The sequence below is a fragment of the Centroberyx gerrardi genome, chromosome 16, assembly GCF_048128805.1.
Source record: "Centroberyx gerrardi isolate f3 chromosome 16, fCenGer3.hap1.cur.20231027, whole genome shotgun sequence".
Classification (NCBI taxonomy): Eukaryota; Metazoa; Chordata; class Actinopteri; order Beryciformes; family Berycidae; genus Centroberyx; species Centroberyx gerrardi.
In genome coordinates this window covers 9409118-9427058 of record NC_136012.1, presented here as the reverse complement: position 1 = coordinate 9427058, position 17941 = coordinate 9409118, and the positions used below count along the sequence as shown (strand labels likewise).

The 17941-nt window shown below is 41.9% G+C and overlaps 1 protein-coding gene across 4 annotated transcripts; it reads left to right on the top strand.

The window, feature by feature from the left end:
- The first annotated feature begins 1495 nt into the window (after positions 1–1495).
- Positions 1496–17441, top strand: stx3b (syntaxin 3b). Of its 4 annotated transcripts, none has more exons than XM_071917110.2 (11): positions 1496–1867; positions 7461–7535; positions 7671–7770; positions 8673–8747; positions 8913–8983; positions 9304–9412; positions 9607–9680; positions 10556–10690; positions 11532–11642; positions 12096–12206; positions 16558–17441. In XM_071917110.2, the coding sequence occupies exons 1-11, from the start codon at positions 1838–1840 to the stop codon at positions 16633–16635; spliced, it is 969 nt and encodes a 322-aa protein (XP_071773211.1). In that variant the 5' UTR covers positions 1496–1837; the 3' UTR covers positions 16636–17441. The 4 variants fall into 4 exon arrangements, 3 of the variants coding, with proteins under 3 accessions (XP_071773211.1, XP_071773219.1, XP_071773226.1); XM_071917118.2 differs by lacking the exons at positions 12096–12206; positions 16558–17441 and adding exons at positions 13419–13538; positions 13968–16026; XR_011785281.2 differs by lacking the exons at positions 12096–12206; positions 16558–17441 and adding an exon at positions 10958–11206 and having other exon boundaries at positions 11532–11553.
- The last annotated feature ends 500 nt before the right edge of the window (positions 17442–17941 follow it).

Sequence of the window (17941 nt, the reverse complement as noted above, 5' to 3'; positions counted from 1 at the left end):
GAGTCCGAGGGCAGATGATCATGGTCTGCGTGTGCATGTGTGTGTGTGACAGAGAGAGGTGTGGTTAATAAAGAGAGGGTGTTGCTAATAAATGTTTAACCGTAGTGGAGGTGGGACATCGATCTGTGTATTTAAACAACATATTCACGGTGACTAGTTGACCTTCTGGGTGAATGAATCGCCCTACAACCACTCTGTAGCTCATCTCGAGGTGGAAAAAAGAAACATCTGTAACTGTTTAGCCTACATATCTCCATGCTGCTTCGCTAGCCTATGCAGGGATTAAGTGGAGGGTGGGTGAACCCACCTAAACTCAAATTTACCCAGTTTTTTAGGCTCACATAAATGACCTCAGTTCGAAGTGCGCAATATACTGACTAGTATCAAGGTATTTTAGGGTATAAAGAGCCTAAATGGATGCTTGTATACCAATGAGAGGTCAGTTTATCAATGCACATCCAATAAACGCACAACTGGTGAAAGCACTAACTGAAAATCACCACTACTACCGGTAGTTACGTGTGTGTCGCTTAGCAACCACTGTTTAACGGCTGTTCAGCTGCATGGCGAAAGAATGACGTTTAATTATTATTATCATCATTATTAATTAGTGAATAAATATCAAAGATCTACAGACATTTGAGTTCTTTATTTTTTAATAGAGTGGCGTGTTACCGCTGTGTTATAAACGCAAAAAGCACGGCCTCTCGTGGCGTATCTACTACTACATCACTGGTAGTATCAAGGCGAATCTCTATGGCTCCTTCTGCTGCATTCACGTTACATGAGAAAAACGGAAAAGAAGACTTTGCTACGTGAACTTGGCGTTCACCTCAGCTTTCTTGCTATGGACACCATTTTCTCCGACTTCATTATTTCTAAAGCCACCAACAAAAAAATATCTGCGGTGTAGGGAATGATATATTCTTTTCAAATAAAACTGACTGAATTACTTTTGTGATCATAGCTCTTAAAACGCAATGACACAACTACTTACTGTAAAACATGAACTTAAAAGTATTACTCGCTGTAAGTGCATGAGTTAAGCATGAAAAGTCTGAAAATAATCATCAGCCTCAAACAAGTTTGTACGCATGAACACTTTCAAGTAATTATATGAAGGAGGTGGAGAAAGAAGCCACTGCACCTTCAGCCTCACCAGTCAGCACTCACTTCCTTCAGGTATACCCTGCCTTCCTTTTCCACATGTTTCACGTTTTGAGATACCCCGTCAAAGAGCACCTTGTTTACAGTCTAGCTTGCTCACATCCACCACGTATGGAAGATTATAACAGATACTTTTTGTTTTTCTTTTCTACTTCGTTGTTTTGCCCAGTAAAGTCGTTCCGGCGGTTATTCCCACAGGCCCCGAATGCAGCATTAGTGCAGGTGCACCTCTCTTCCTGACAGCCCAGGGCGTGGTTTCATCCGAGTTGACAAGGATATCGTTGCGCATGCGTGAGCCAGAAAAGTGCGTTTTAGAATGATTACTGTGGGCCAGCGGAGAGACAGATTATACGGCTGTACACAACTGTTGTTTTAATCCCCTGAGCGAAGAGATTTAGCAAATAGAAAAACACGGGCTTTAACCTCAGCAGCCATATTGTATGGAAAACGACGGAAAAGACAGTTTTGTAGAAAAAGTCATCTTCCAAGTGACCTTTGCCAAGACTTTTGGAGAGTTGATTTTCTCTCTTTCTGGCGGTGGGCTTCAGTTGCACAGCTAGCTTGCCAGCTGGCTGAGGAATTCAGAGATTTAGGACTAGGTTTTGAAACATATCGCACAATATAGAGTATATTTATTTTGTTTTAGAGTGTTGAATTAACTGTCGGCAAGATGAAGGACCGATTGGAGCAGCTCAAAGCGGTAAGTTGTGTCCAGGAAATGTAAAGTTTTCATACAATGTCATTTATTTAATATCGTCTCACGGTACAGTTACACGGGCCTCTGCACATAACGTTAATTACTGAAAATATGATAGGCCAGTGACAAATGACTTTAATATTGGGTTACTGGACTAATTCAACTTTTACTTACGACTTTAAACACATCAGTTATTTGAAACCATGTTTCACTATCCCGTGTGATGACATAACTCACATCAGGGATGCAAGTAACAGCCGTTTAGAAACGGGAAATGGGTCTGACAGACAAATGTGGTGTCATGTGGACATAATTTCCCTGTAATGAGTCAATTAGAAGATTTGTTTTTGTGTTTTCTGGGGATATTGACATATGGGGTGGGATAGGGTGTCAGAGATAACCTGCTACCAACGCACTGTAGACAATATTAATAGCTGAACCTTATTCAAAGGCACAGCCGCCAGTACAGGGAGTCTACCAAGCTCTTTCACTGGGCATTGTAGATAAGATTGTTATTCTGACTCCCATTGATTTATATTAGATGGTTAGGATCCATGTATACCTAAATGATCACAATATGCTCAACGACAGCACTAGGCAGTCCCAAAACATATGAAACCAGCTGAAAATGACCAAGGCCCATTCTGTTGTTGATAGACTTTTCTGAGTTTGTTTCCCACATTCCTAATTCAGTGGCAGCCACACTAATGGGAAATTACACTTACTGCTTGAAACTTGTAAAAGCATCAAAATATATTAAAGTATAAGTATCCAAGTAAGGGCTATTTTGAAACTCAGCAGGTTGTGGAACGGATACTGGGAACAGGACTGCGATTGAACCTGGGTCCCAGAACCAAAATCCTCTGTAACTTTGTGTTTAGCCTCTTATAGAGTCAGAATATCCTGCTGATATCTTGGACAATAGAAGCAGAGTAAACATTAGGGGAAGGAATATCAAGGCTTCTTCCTTTTTTCTGTTACTGACCAGGAATCAGGATGTAGCCTAGATAATGACAGTAAGTGGACTTGCTACCCATGGGGTTGAGGGCCTGAGCCGCTCCTGCCCTGGTCGGGATATGTTGCTATAGCCACCTGGAGCTGTTGGCCAAATATTTGCTGTGTTTAAGCTGGTGAAATGCGGTCTCTCCCCAGGCGTCGGTATCTCACACTGTTGGCTTCTTTTCAAGGAAAGGAAGTAAAGATAGCAGGTGAACTAGGCTACAGTCTCTGTTATCAATATCTGTGTTAAGGCCTGTTAAGCCATAACAACCTAGATTCTTCTGTTTTTCTGTCTGCCTGCCTCACACTCACACTTTTCCCTCTCTACTCCCCACTCCTCTCTTTCCCTACCCCCCCCCCCCCCCCCCCCCCACACACACACACACACACATTCACCTACCGCCTTTCTCTTCCCCCTTGAGTTTCCTTCCTAATGTTTAACTTGCTGCTGGGGATGTAGGCTGTATATTGATGTGTGTGTGTGTGTGTGTGTGTGAGTGTGTGAGAGTGGCCATACGTGCATGTGAATGTGCAGTCATGCCCCGAGCGTGATCAGGTCAGCTGACATAATGCTGGGGCGTTTCCAAGTTTCACGTTTCAAGTTTATTTTTCCATTTACCTAAAAATGCGTTGGAATTCTTGATGATTTTGGGAAAGAGGAGCAACAGGAAACACAGGATAAGAGTTTAGCCTGGAGGTGTAGCTGTGTGTGAGAGCTCATACCGCCTGCTACTTAGCAAGCATTTTGAATAATATACTCGCAGAACAAGCCAATAGTTCAACTTGCCATATTACCTTACCGTGAGCCAGACTGAAGATGTTGATATTATGTTTTGCACTGATGTTAATGTGAAAATAGTTTTTGTTATTTAGGCCTTGCTCTCTGTTTGCTACATGGTATTTTAGTAGGCAGTATGTGCCTTCAGTCTGCCTGTCTTCTTTTCAGTAGTCTCACACTCTGTACTTTGCCTCCCCACTTGGGCTAGACATTAGTAAAATAAATAGGAACTATCTAACATTGCTTGTGTTTAGTGGTGTACAATTGAAAGTGTTATGTCCGGTGCTGCTTCCTCATTTACGATCCACAGAGACACAGTTCATTATCTCTCCTTTTCTTAAAGGTATGTGAGTGACAGGAAAGATCAGAGCGTGAGAGGGTCGGATGTGCAGCACAGGCCACAGTTGGACTTGAACTCACATGTGTACATGATAATGAGCCGTGTGCCTCACTTTCGCCCTTTTTTCTTTGGTTCCAAGATTTATTGTGTGTGTGTGTGTGTGTGTGTGTGTGTGTACATTCAGCATACATTTTGCCATGGTAGAGGTAGGATATGATCAGTAACAAGTGATGGAAGTGACATCCTGCCTGTCTGCCTGCTTGTCTCTCTGCCTCTGTACTTGCCTGTCTGTGCGTCTGTATGGCTGGTAGACTTTCTAGCTGGCTGCGTTTCTGGCTGCCAGACAGTTGGGAGAAGTCGTTGTCGGCCTGAATGTCTGTAGTTTTCTGTCCGTGGTTTTCATCAGTCTTTCACCACACTACACTTCTGGGGATTTATAGTAAGTTCTGTAAGGTTTTACAATATGGGCTCTGATGAAACTCCTTCTTTGTCAAGAGAGCCATTCAATTTGACAGGCAATTTTACATGTGGCATGAAGGATCACTGAATCTGCCTCATTGTAAAGCCTCTGTCTAGTCAGTGCCTTGTTGAGGGGACATACTGTATGTTGCTTTGCATGCAAAATAAGCGTAATGAAGTGTTTTGAATGATGGGAAAAAACCAGCTTGCGACATCCATCATTCAGGCCTATGCATTGATGTGCAGCTGACAGCCTCTGTGCTGCGCCCCTCGCTATATATTTTTATAATCTCTATGTCTACTTAACTTCAAACATTACTATCTTTTTAAGGTTTGGAGGATTATTTAAGGTTAGAGGATTATACTACCTTGACGTGTTTAAGCATGAAATTATAGCATTTCTGGCTATTTTGGTCTAAAAAAAAATGGAAAATCTCATTTTGCAGCTGTGGTGCTTCACTCTATAAGTCCAAATTTTGGCGCAGTTACACACAGCTGTATTTAAACTAGTTCCCAAAATATTTGGTTACAATAATTTTCATATATCACAGAAAACGCTGTGAAATATTAGTTATTGTGAATCTTTTGGCACCAATTCATGTACTTTTTTCAATCATTTGATGGCTCATACTGCTTTATAAAGCCATATCACATCACCATGGGTTGTGCTGTGCATCACACACATACATACCTTCCAAACCCCTTGTAGTGGCCATGGACAGTAAAAGACTAACTGTGTGAAGTCTGAACAGTGTTTTGATCCAAAGTGGATGTGCATAAAGTTAATTTGTTTGATCTCTAGTGTCCTCCAACAGTAAGAAGTGTGTGTACGCTGAGTCATAAGATGAGCCAGTGAGGTTTACGAGGTGTGTTGTGAAAGTTTTCTTCATGACTAAGACAAAAAGTCACTCCCTCCAATTGTTCCTGTCAGCATCAAACTGTTTTTCAAAAGAAGCCAGTCTGTGTGTGTGTGTGTGTGTGTGTGTGTGTATGTGTGTGGCCTTAGGCTATTAAGTTCGTTAAAGCATTTCGTTCACACATCATTCCCTTTCCCTCGTTTTTGCTGAATGAGAAAGACACGGGAAGGAAGTGTGTGCTTGGTCTTATCTCACTGCCGCAGAAATGTTGTGTGAGTGAGCATATGTGTGCACCCACCGTGTGTTTTGTGTGACTTACTGCCGTATGAATAACTCTGTGTAAGCCTAATTCAAAAACAAGTTGCGTGTTGCTTTAAGTCCACGGCTCTCTGTGTTCTACACAGATGTTCGCTAGAGCAGCCTGAACCAAATTGTCTCAGGCTACATTTGCAATTCAAATTTTAGAGGAATGGTTGAAGGTTGAAGACCTTCTAAAACACAGCTTTGGGATGTAAAGAACAAGGTCCTGTTGCCGTAAATAAAAATCCTAGTTTCCTTTCTTAAAATGAGTGCTGTGTCACCTGTACCCCAATTTTCTATACATGAAAAACCAAGGAATAGTTTAGCTTCATGTGGAAGTTGGAGAACAGAGTAGCTACAATGTAATGCAGCATAAATGAAAAGTATTCATTTATTTTGAATACTAGTTTAGAGATTGAGGCTGATTCAGCTGGGTCAGGTGACTCAGAGACCTGGAGAAGTCAGGTGATATGATAGAAACAAGGGAAGTAGAGAGAGAGAGAGAGGTGCAGTCTAACATTTTCCATACCTTGACTTTGGTCCATGCTGATTAATGAGGAAAGTCAAGTGTTCAGACTTTAGACTCTCAGTCCCGCAGTACAAATCAGAGACATAAACTACTATCAAGTGTGCAGTGACAAACGCACTTGTCTGTCAAATGCAGGAGAAAGAATTGGAGGAATTTGTCCCATTTTGATATTTCCCGCTATGGTTTTATTTTTCCTCCTTTATTTGTCTTTCCCTGGCCTCCCTCACTCATTCTCGCTCTTTTTGTCTCCAGTTGACGCTGCTGCCGCACGACATCATGACGTCTGTTTACATTGTCCTTAGCTGTGGTTTCTTAGAGACTTTGAGATCAGTTGAAAACAGGTTGGGTTCCCGGAGCCCGGCCCTCGTCCTTCACAGTGTAAATATTCACCAGCAGTGCTGAGCTCTTTGTGGTCTGGCTGCTGCGTTAGCCTGTTTACTGACTGTCCCTGATGACATATTTATGGCCGCAACAGACTGCACTGCTCTGATGTATTTTGTTGTGTGTTAACTGATTGGGGTCAGACCAATATTGCTGATATATCAGGCCGATATTGGCCTTTGGTTAAATATGGGATATCGACCAGTCATGTCGTCCACCTCAGATATCAAGACTCAAGACCCATTTATACAGACAGGACTTTACTAATGTGTGCTGTTGACTGTACTGTCACTGTATATTTTTATGTTTTTAGTTTGTGATGCACTTATGTGTGTTGCTTGTATTTTTACTGTGTAGGCTATGTCTTTTACGTTTTAACTTGTGAAGCACTTTGTGACACTCGTCTTGAAAGGTGCTATAAAAATAAAGTTTTACTTAGATATGATAGAGGTTCCTTCCTGTCCCCAGCAACATAATTGTCTATAAAATCTGCAAAGAAATTTTATTTGCTTTGCACATTGTATTCATTCATTAATTTACTTGTCCCAACTCATTAATTTACTTGTCCAGTAATTATTTTTTTGTTAATTAATTGTTCATTTAAAGGCCTAATGTGTCCCAGAGTTTCCCTGCCATCGAATAGGTGTGGTGGGTCATCCTGCGTTAAGGAGCTGACTTATCTGCTACCTTAAAACAACAGTTGTGTTGTTAAAATTTCTCCTCTTCCCTGTGTAGTGTCATCTACCATTTGGTGCACACTCTTATCCAAATCGCCTTACAGGACCATGAGTGTGTACATTTTCAACCTGAGTGAACCCAGTGGGGAAACGAAACCCTGGCTCTACCCATTGAGCTGTCCAGGACCACTTAGTGCCCTCACAGGCTCCTACTGTCCAGTTGGAATGCACAAGTAGTCTGATACCATCTTTACTTTTTTTCCCCCTTCCTTCCAGACATGTGATCAAGACGATGAGGAGGTGGAGATCGCTGTGGACAACGCAGCCTTCATGGACGAGTTCTTCTCTCAGGTGAGTGTTACAGTAAGCGTGCGTTGTGTTTGTCTTTTATCTGTGTGTATTGATGAGGCCATGCATGGATGAATGTTTGGTTTTGTTGTTTGCATACATTTGAGAGTTCTCTTTTTTTGTGTGTGTGTGTTTCAGATTGAGGACATCAGGAACAGTATTGATAAGATCGATGAGAACGTGGCTGAAGTCAAGAAGCTCTTCTCGGTCATCCTGTCTGCTCCCACATCAGACCAGAGTAAGACACCATGCCACCTGACAACCTCTCTGCCTTTCTCCTCATATTTCTCTCTTCCTCTGCCAGCCTTTCTCTTTCTCTCCTTTCCTTTATATTCACTTTCTCCTCCTGTATATGTCCCATAGGGAAGATTTCTCATAGATAGATGTTCTTCGGTTTATAACCTGCTTTTTGTTTCCTTTTTTTCTCCAATTCTCCTTCCTACTGACTTCTTTCCGTCATTCACAAGCTGTTTTCAGTTGCATTTTGTTGTGTTCCCAATTGAATTAAATCAAATGTTTACTAGGAGGAACACAAAGTGGTCACAGATGGGAGCTGTGACACAACCTGGAAGTCATCACTGAAAAAGAAATGTCTGTCTTAACATGTTAGTCTCATATTCGGCTTTAAAACAAAAAATTCCTAGAAACAAGTGACAATATCTTGAAATAAGTCAGATTGCTCCACTAGTGTCAAGAAAATGTTACTTGATTTGAGAAAATTCTTAAAAGCAAGTTGATTTATACTCAACATAAGTGAAATTCTCTCACCCCCATTGGTAGATTTTTTTTCACTTGTGAAAAAGTGAACTTTTGGGGCGCCCCGGTGGCTCACCGCGTAGAGCGCGTACCATGTAAGGCTCAGTCCTTCCCGCAGCGACCTGGGTTTGAATCCGGCCCGTGGTCATTTGCTGCATGTCCTCCTCTCTCTCTCTCCCATGCCTTCCTGTCTCTCTCTCACACTGTCCCTGTCAAATAAAGCATAAAATGCCTGAAAATAAATCTTAAAAAAAAAAAAAAAAAAAGTGAACTTTTTCACAAGACATTGAATACAAGTAATTCACTTGTATTCAGTACTAGACTAAATAATTAAATGTTCAGATATATATTAACTGTCCATCTCACATGTCACTTCCTCCCCAGAAACACAGGATGACTTGGAGGCAATCACCAATGACATCAAGAAGATGGCCAACAACGCTAGAAACAAACTCAAGAGTGAGTCTGCCCCCCCCCCCAACCACCACCACCACTACTACCACCACCACCCTGACATGCACAACACAGGATGTGAAAGAAAACGATGTATCACTGAAGAAAATGTTATGATGTGTAACTGACTTCAAATTCAATCATTAATCAATAATTTGGATTGTTTCTCAGCCATCGAGAGGAATCTGGAGTTGGATGAGCAGGAGAGGGTGTCGGCTGACATGCGGATACGTAAATCACAGGTAAATGATCGCTATCTTATGGTTCAGGTGACCTCTGGTTAAAGCTGGTTTCCTAGGAAACTGTGTCTTATGCAGCTTTTTGGATATTCTGTATATTCTGTATGAGACTAATGAGGTGATTACATTGTTCTCTTAGGAGCTGAGATCTTAGAGTTTTTATAATAACAAAAAAAAATGTTTGACAGAATTGGGTCTTGGTCTTGAAGTTTATGCTTGGCTTTAGAGAAATCGTCAGTACATCAGTCAGTGCATGTGAACACAGTGCAACACATTATGAAAAGTTTTGCTGTTCTAACCCAGTGCTTCCTGTTGTCTCCCAGCATGCAGTGCTGTCCAGGAAGTTTGTGGAGGTGATGACAAAGTACAACGAGGCCCAGGTGGACTTCAGGGAGAGGAGTAAAGGACGTATCCAGAGACAGCTAGAGATCAGTGAGTGACACACACACACACACACACAACCTCAAAGACTGTGATGACACTGGGAGTGCTAGTGCGATGGTCTTACATGCAAAGATATAAATACAAAACACACAACACACACACAACTAACAGCAACCTATCCACAGTATTCATTGTCATGGTTGCATATTAAACATTTTCCTTTCCTTTCCTTTCCTTTCCAGCTGGCAAAGCCACAACAGATGATGAGCTGGAGGAGATGTTAGAGAGTGGCAACGCTGCTGTGTTCACTGCAGGGGTAAGTGTGTGTGTGTGTGTGTGCACGTGTGCTTCAGTTGTTTTGAACAGTAAGCTAACATTCCCACGCCTTGACAATGATCATGCTGCTGTTGTTGAACAAAGAAAGGCAAGTTGTCACTCGTTCAGTACAACTCAGATTCCTAGTCTCCACTGGTTAAAGATTAGCTGAGCTGTGGCCTGTTGGGCTCAAAGTCACTGGCTCTTTCTTAGTTTGCGTTCTTGTGTCCTCCATGATGCTTTTTAATGTAATACCTAATGGCCAAACGACGACAAAACAAAAGAACGCAAGGATGGACAAAGATCCTGGAAATGTACTTGCCAGCTGAGGATTCATTGGATAGTGACTTGACCAACGAGAACTAATAAGAAACCCCAAGATTCATTGTGAGAACAACACATCACGTCTGGACAGCAAGAGAAACCCCTTGAAACAGCTGGGAAAATGAGCAGCAGCGCGTCTTAATTGATCAAGCACACGGTCCATCTCAAACTGTAAGGACGCTTCTCTGTGCTCACTCTCTTGGGAAGTTTGTTCTCTCCAATACAGCTGGGGAAGAACGTTCTCCACAACAACACAAGTATCGACTTGGCGTTCTTGGATTTGATTAAAATTGCCAATTTGCTGCCAATTGCCTAGCTAGTCCCACTCTAGTGTTGAGTCTAAATGCTGATTAAGTTGCGGAAGATGCGCTCGTTTTCAAAACCTGCCATTTTTTGCGTAGCTGGCCATTGGAGACAAGGCATTAGACATAGTAACAAATCTTCACTTGGACACCGAAACTCTGAGGTGACAAAATGGAGAGGAGAAGTGTGTATGTGTGTGTATGTGTGTAGTGACCCTGGGTGGTAACATTAAGCCCCTCCTCTCTACAGATTGTGGACTCGGGGATCTCCAAACAGGCCCTGAGTGAGATTGAAGCCAGACACAAAGACATTGTCCGTCTGGAAAGCAGCATCAAGGAGCTGCACGACATGTTTGTAGACATCGCCATGCTGGTCGAGAGCCAGGTACACTCCTTTACTCCATCCATCTATACATTTCATCCATCAGTTAGTAGAACCTCAACAGCTTTACGAACACAAAATCTCTTCTGATTCATTCATTCTCTTTTTCCTCTTATCATTCGTCAATTATTATTCTTCCCCAAGGCCTTGCATTCAAACCCGATTGTATTTAACTCTTTTTTTCTCCTGTTCTCATCTCATTTTCCTTTCTGTCTGTCTTTCTGTCTGGTCTGACTCTCTGCATCCATCTGTCTGTTTCCTCTTTTTCAGCTCCATGCCTTTTTCATATCTTCACTCTCCTCTGCCATCTCCATCTCATCACTCACTCTTTGTGGGATTCAACATGAATGCACTTTGTAAGAGATGTGAAAATTTAGTTGTTGAGGGCAGATTTCATCACACTATAGTCAATACAACTTCATATTGTTGATCGATTAGTCACCATAGCTGCGTATTTAAGTATAACCACATATTTCTTGCTGGTTACACCCTGCTTTCTGAGGGAAAGACTTGTTTGAGGTAAGGTGCTTAATTTGTCTTGCTCAGTGTTGCTGTTTGTGTCGTGTGGTTTCTCAAGAATGTCTGTCTGGTTTTGTTTTCTCCACCATTTTATTGCCATGTTTCCAGCATTTGAAAAATCTGACCACTACTCATTAAATGAATGCTGGCATGAAAGTAAAACTCTTTATGGAATAAGTATGGAAGCTGGCTTGTAAACATTTTTTTTTTTACAAATCAGATGTATTATGTTCTGGAATTAAATCCTTAATTTTGATAACTACACCTTGTTTTTGCTCCTTCTGTGTTGCTCTGTATCTTACTGTGTTTGTTGTGTGTTTTTCAGGGTGACATAGTAGACAACATAGAGCAGAATGTGACCAACTCAGTGGATCACATAGCAGTGGCTAAGACAGAGACCAAAAAAGCTGTAAGGTACCAGACTAAAGCTCGTAAGGTACTGTACTCCATTTTAACTAACCAGTGCTCCCTGAATTTGCTTGTGACTGTAGCTTTTACTGCATTGCTAATTAAACCCCTTCCTATTTTTGTGCTTATTTTCTAGACACAGTTACACTGTTTTCACTGTTTCACACTTACAAACCACACAGTCTGTGCATACAGATCACACTCTCTTCCCCCACACACATTGCTGATCACACACAACTGTTAGAGACTCTGTGTGCTTTTTCTCTATGTCCCTCCCTCTTTTTCTCTCTCACTCTTTCTCTCTCTCTCTCTCTCTCTCTCTCTCTCTCTCTCTCTCTCTCTCTCTCTCTCTCTCTCTCTCTCTCTCTCTCTCTCTCTCTCTCTCTCTCTCTCTCTCTCTCTCTCTCTCTCTCTCTCTCTCTCTCTCTCTCTCTACCTTATTCCTCTGCATGCGTTTCTTTAACATCCCGCCGCGTGTTAGGGTGGAATGATTGACAGGATTGAGAGCAACATGGACCAATCAGTGGGCTTCGTGGAGCGGGCGGTAGCAGACACTAAGAAAGCCGCAAAGTTTCAGCAAGAGGCTCGCCGTGTGAGTGACCACTGTCAAGAGCAACGGTCTGGTTTCTCAAAAGCACCAAGATAGTTTATTCACTGGCTTACAATAAAATGACAACGATACTGAGATGAATGCCACTCGAACTTGAATGAATTTTGTATGGCATTTCTGCTTCATTAGACAGTATAGAGAGGAGAGTGATAGGGAAGTTGAATGAAGCAAAGGGGATTCCATGTGATAAGATCATGAGCCAGATTCAAACTCATAAGGTGATGGGCATTGCAGTAGAATAACACTAAATTCAACAATCCAGGTTATTCCTGTGGCCCTGGGCTAACACAAACATGAACATCACCTGTTAGGTCAAAGACATCCTCTGCTGTTAACGGTCACTTCTGAAACTGAGCTGTCCCAGAGCATATGAAAGAAATGACTCATATTCCTCTTTAACACAAAGATGCTTTTGGGAAACCTGCCTGTCAACATGAAGACCGCCCCTCCAGCATCCAGACCCTGACCCTCAACTTGATCCTGACCTGTGATGACCCCCGACCCCTTTACCTGCTCTGTTCCTGAGCCTCCACCCTTTGGCCCGCGGATCCTTGTGCTTTAAAACCCACCGTAACCCGCCCAGCAAAACCAAAACCTGCTCCAGACATGAACCAAGACCCCCCCTCCCCTTCCACCACACACACATACACACAGTGACAAACATACTCACAGCTTTCACACTCTACTTTTCTCTTTCTGTGTTCATTATTCTTTGCGTTGTTTCAACTTTAACCTTAATGTTGTCTTTGTCTACAGTTGGCCCATGACTGCTGCATTATTCTTTGGTTTTGGCTCTCCTGGAAGATATTTGCCTGTTAGCTTTAGCTTATCGTGGCATGTTTGGAAACATATTGGAAAATATTGTGTTGACATAACACTGCTATGCCAGGAGAAAACTAATGATTTATCAGGGCTTTAGCAATGCTAAACGCACAGACATTGTGTGGTTACCAAGCTACAAAAAGTGCCAATGATATTTGACACAACCATTGTTACAGATAAATTACCATGTACTTCCTGCTACAAAAGTACACACAGAGTACACACTTTACATACATTAAGTATAATGAGAGATATATATATATACAGTATATATACACGCACACACACGCAAAAATAGTACATACAAGATATACTTGTAATTGTTCCCTTAGAGAATGGTCATGATAGTATGCACTTGGTTATTCCCAACAGAAAGTGGTGATAATAGTGGTGGTTCTGCTGGTCTTGCTGGCCTTACTAGCTCTGATTATCGGGTTGTCAGTGGGATTGAAGCAGAGATGATGGGCTGTTTGAGTAGCAGGAGAGCTAAGGGTGAGTAACTCTGGAGCAAATAACCTCTGCAGTACCACAATGGGTGTGGGTATGAGACGAGCTTTGGAAAAGGGTTTGCGTTCTCTTCCCCTCGGGCTCTGTGTGCGTGTGTGTGTGTGTGTGTGTGTGTGTGTGTGTGTGTGTGCGTGCGCATGTGTGTGTGCACGCGCTTACGCATGCGTTCTCTCCCTCCTCTTGGCTTATACGAGGTGTGTTTGTGTGTATTTTAGGTCTTTGGGTGTGTTTTTTTCCCCGTCTGTGGTACTTGCCTCTGGTCACTGCTGAGCAAACAAAGCGGTGCTAGAAGTGAGCTAGTTACACACAGTTTGGGTTGGTGTTTGGTTTTTGGGCTCATTGTAGCGCTCATGTTCCCAATCATAAACACTGATGTTCTCTCTCTCTCCATTTCTCCTTTCTCTCCCTCTGTAGAAGATGATCATTATCATCGTGGTCTGTGCTGTGGTTGCTCTCATCCTCCTCGTCGTCATCCTCACCCAGACACTATAGAAGGACCTCTCTCTCTTCTTATCATCAACTTAGTCTTCATCATCATCACTCCATCCTGCCCACCATCAGCTGTCCCACCAAGGGTTGAGAAGAAAAGACTGAAATCTATATCTATAACTCCACATGGATATAAACAGTCCTCCCACGCAGATGTACATCTCATCACTTTAAAAAGCACCAGCAGGCTTCTGACCAATAGAAAAAGGCCTGGTGATACATCTGACCAATTGGGGAAAATGTCTTGTAGGACTTCGTATCAATAACATGAGGCCTTGTATGGCTTCCACCAATACAATCAGACCTTCTACCTGGTCTGTGAGAGGTGGTTTGACTCCCTCGGGTGGCTTGGAGTGTGTGAGGATGCTCTGCTGCAGATGAGGAAATGAGACTAAAGCTGACATCAGGTACAATACCTGTTGCATCTCTGATCGCTGTGGGGGGAAAAAGGGAATTGAAAAGTGCCAGATTGTAACAGCAAAGCTAACATCACACATTTCATTGTTCGACATTTCAGTTCCGAAGAATCATTCTGGATGTGTTCATTAAGTTGTTTACTTGATTTTAATGCTTAGTCAATCAATCGTGACCCCTGTAGAACCACATCAACCCCTTGCTTTGATTTCTTGCCATTATGAGCCTTGACACATTTTGTGATTTTTAAAAAGCTAGCTATTGTCCACTGTACTGGGATTTTGTCAGTTTAGGGGGGGCATTCCAGCACTTTCACATTTAAAAATATGTATGTCTATATGTAAGCTTAGTGATGTAAACACTGGATTAATTTTGTTTTGTCTTTTGTGTTGTCTAACCTCACTGAATATGGCCCAGTTCTCCAACTCAAAGAGGAACGGTGTGCTCACCTTCTCACCTATGATTCTTGAGTTCAGAGAGCCCAGTGGTTTTAATTTTAAATGTGAAGAATGGTTGTTATGGATACACGTAGAGGTAGAGCTAAGCAACGTTGGGGGGGAAAACAAAAAAGAAAAACAGGCTAGGGGGGGTACACACACATCTGTTTTGTATTGTTGCTAGCCTGTCATGATGTTAGCCATGTTGACTTTTATATACGTTTGTCTCTGCTGTTAATAGACTGTAAAAAAAAGATAAGAAATAACAACTCTGTAATGTCAACAGGTAGAAAGAGGGACCGGTAGCAACACTAGTGAGTTAGCTTTTCCCCACAAGTGCCTGAATGATCTGTGTATTTCTAACATTTTTTGATGCCTCCAATGATGTGTGTTGCTAATGAAGTCACACACAGAGGATACAGACAAAATGAAGGAATCTCCAACCGAAAGTCTCCCTCAGTGAAGGGTTCTGGTGGCTCTCTACTGGTTTAGATCTCATAATTTCTCTTATATTGAAAACCTAAATCACCATCATCCCATTAGGTCTCTGTTTCCTGATAGTGGGACTGTCAGAACAGCAGTGCCCCTATCCATAGGGTACAAGTTGTCACCCAGTGGTCTGAATAGCACAATATCAGCCACATGCCAGTGTCTTCTCTACAATGAGATGATTCCAACTGAGCATACATGGGTGATCCTTGTCGGAGATGGTGTTTTCCATCCTTGCCTAGGAGTTGGATGAACCAAAGACATTGCAGAAAAAAGCACCAAACATAGAGCCACCACCACTGAGGGAAGTCTTTGTGTGTTTTTTTTTAGACCGGAGCCTGAATGGTGCCTTTTAATTCTGGGTGTTCAGGAAAGCATTTGAAAGTAAGAGGCCGGCAGATTGGTCTTTTGACCGTGCAGTCTGCTCTTTTGGCTGCTGTCCACAACTGACCATCTGACTACAACTGGTCAGATCTACTGCTTCCATTCACGCCTCTTTACTTCACACCACACTGGCCATTAGAGCAACGAGAGAGGGACGAGGAGATTGAAGCCGTTATGTTGTTAAGACTGTTTTAATTGTACTCTTTAAGTTATGGTGCCAAAGATTTCAATGAAAGCATTAAAGATTTTATGTTTTTTAATGACTGTTTGGTAAGTGATTCCTCAGTGGTTTCTCGTGCTCCTCTGCCCTGTTGCCCTTTGCAGCTGACAGAAGGTAAATATGTAATGTGATTTTACTAGATTTTGATGACTGCATGTCATGTTGGAGCCGTGTGAGTGTTTCATGTTTTTATGAGATGATGGCTGTTCGCAGCAGATGGTCTTTGCCGTAATGAAGACTGATGATGCAGCATGTTAACTGCTGTGTTGCATAGTACGTTAAACTGACAGCTTCACTTTGTAAAGACGGTGGTGCACAACTGTCAAAGTAAAGCGGAGGTAAGCTCTCTCTCACCCTTTGTCTCTCTCTTCACACTCACACACACACACACACCCTAACCTCCCTGACCCTTTGTTCTCCTTTTGCTCAATCATTTCCTCAAACCTGACAGTGTACTGTGTTATTACCCAGCAGTCCATAAATGTGAATAATTACATTGTGTTGTGACTCGTGTATTAAAGCCCAATCTCGATGGCCGCTGATATCTTTCCAATTTCCATTAAATCTACAGAAAAAGATGATGATTACATTGTGCTGTGCCATCATTGGAATCGTTGGCTTCTCCTATCTCTACAGCTTCTTCTCATAAAGGTTTAACAGGTAAAACAAACACCTGCAACTGCTTTAAACACTTCAATCGTTAAGTGTTTAAAAGTTGATTTTCTTTGTCTTTTTTTCTCCTTGTGCTGCTTCCAGGGAAATGGCTTTCTCCAAGACCTAGAAGATTGATTGAAGTGCTCCTTTATTTCCCCTGGCCGTTATTTGAATCTATTTAAAAAGTAATAAAATAATTTTAAAAAATCTCTAACCATGTCAGTCCTGTAAACATCTCCTCCTATTGATCCTCTGAATTGTTACAATATTTCTTGCTGTATGAAGTGTTTGAAAATGTGTCATAGCTAATAAATGTCTTGATTTTGCCCACAATCTGCTTCAGTATGTGTTCAAAACCAGATGGCTTAACATAAGTGGTATTTAATCTGTGGACCATTTTGGACGACTGGCGCCTCCTGGTGGCGCACATTGCAGAAGTATTTATTATTGGATTTTTTTTTTTTTTTTTTTTTTTTTGAGAAATTGTTTCATAAAATTGATTTCATAAAATTGAGTAGAAGTGTATGGATGTCATTTTGTGCTATTTAAGCTGCAAAGTCCACTCTATAGACATAGCTGTACTCTGGTCAAGAATATATTTATCTGGCAAGTATTTTCTTGGTCTTTATATCCTGTCATAATCTTAATAAATTGTTTGTGTGTGATTTGTGTATGATCTGTCTGTATGTTCTGTGCTGCTGAAAAGGTTGTAATGATGGTCTTTTCATGTAACAGCGGTTGCCACTCACTCACTGGCTGTGTGTCAACCCAGTAAAGCTTGTTATGTAATAAAAGATTTGTGTGCGTTGTATTAAGTGTTGCGCGCTTCACTTCTTGATTTGAGATATTCTCTGTTTTTAGCCTATATATAGCGGCTTTTTGCATGGATGAACGCTTTCTGACTTTACACTGGCTTGGAGCATGATTAGTCACAGCTACATATAATGATGTGCAAACACCAATACATCCTGAATATATCTGAATATCATCTCCGTGATTGCATCCCTTTTATTTTATCATATCATCCATATATGCAATAGTGATGTACCATATAACATCCATGTATGAGGTATTTTCTTAACCTCATTTCGTCCCCCATCTCGCTGATTTTCCAAACCACAGGCAGGCTCAGCCCATGAACACCGTGCGGGGTGGGGTTTACACAAGGGTTAGTTCGTTTTCGTTCTTCTTGATGTAGGATAAGCAGGATTGGGGCACCTATGGGTGAGAAGTAGTACAGAAGGAAAGGAAACCCCGTTGACCAGCAAGACCGTGAAGCCAAATCAAGTACACTTCTTTCA

Excerpts from the sequence above, each read along its gene's own strand:
- stx3b (XM_071917110.2), top strand. The coding sequence starts at position 1,838 with ATGAAGGACCGATTGGAGCAGCTCAAAGCG. Across the intron at positions 10,691-11,531 it reads CCATGCTGGTCGAGAGCCAG|GGTGACATAGTAGACAACAT; the intron begins GTACACTCCTTT and ends TGTGTTTTTCAG. Across the intron at positions 12,207-16,557 it reads TTCAGCAAGAGGCTCGCCGT|AAAAAGATGATGATTACATT; the intron begins GTGAGTGACCAC and ends TTAAATCTACAG.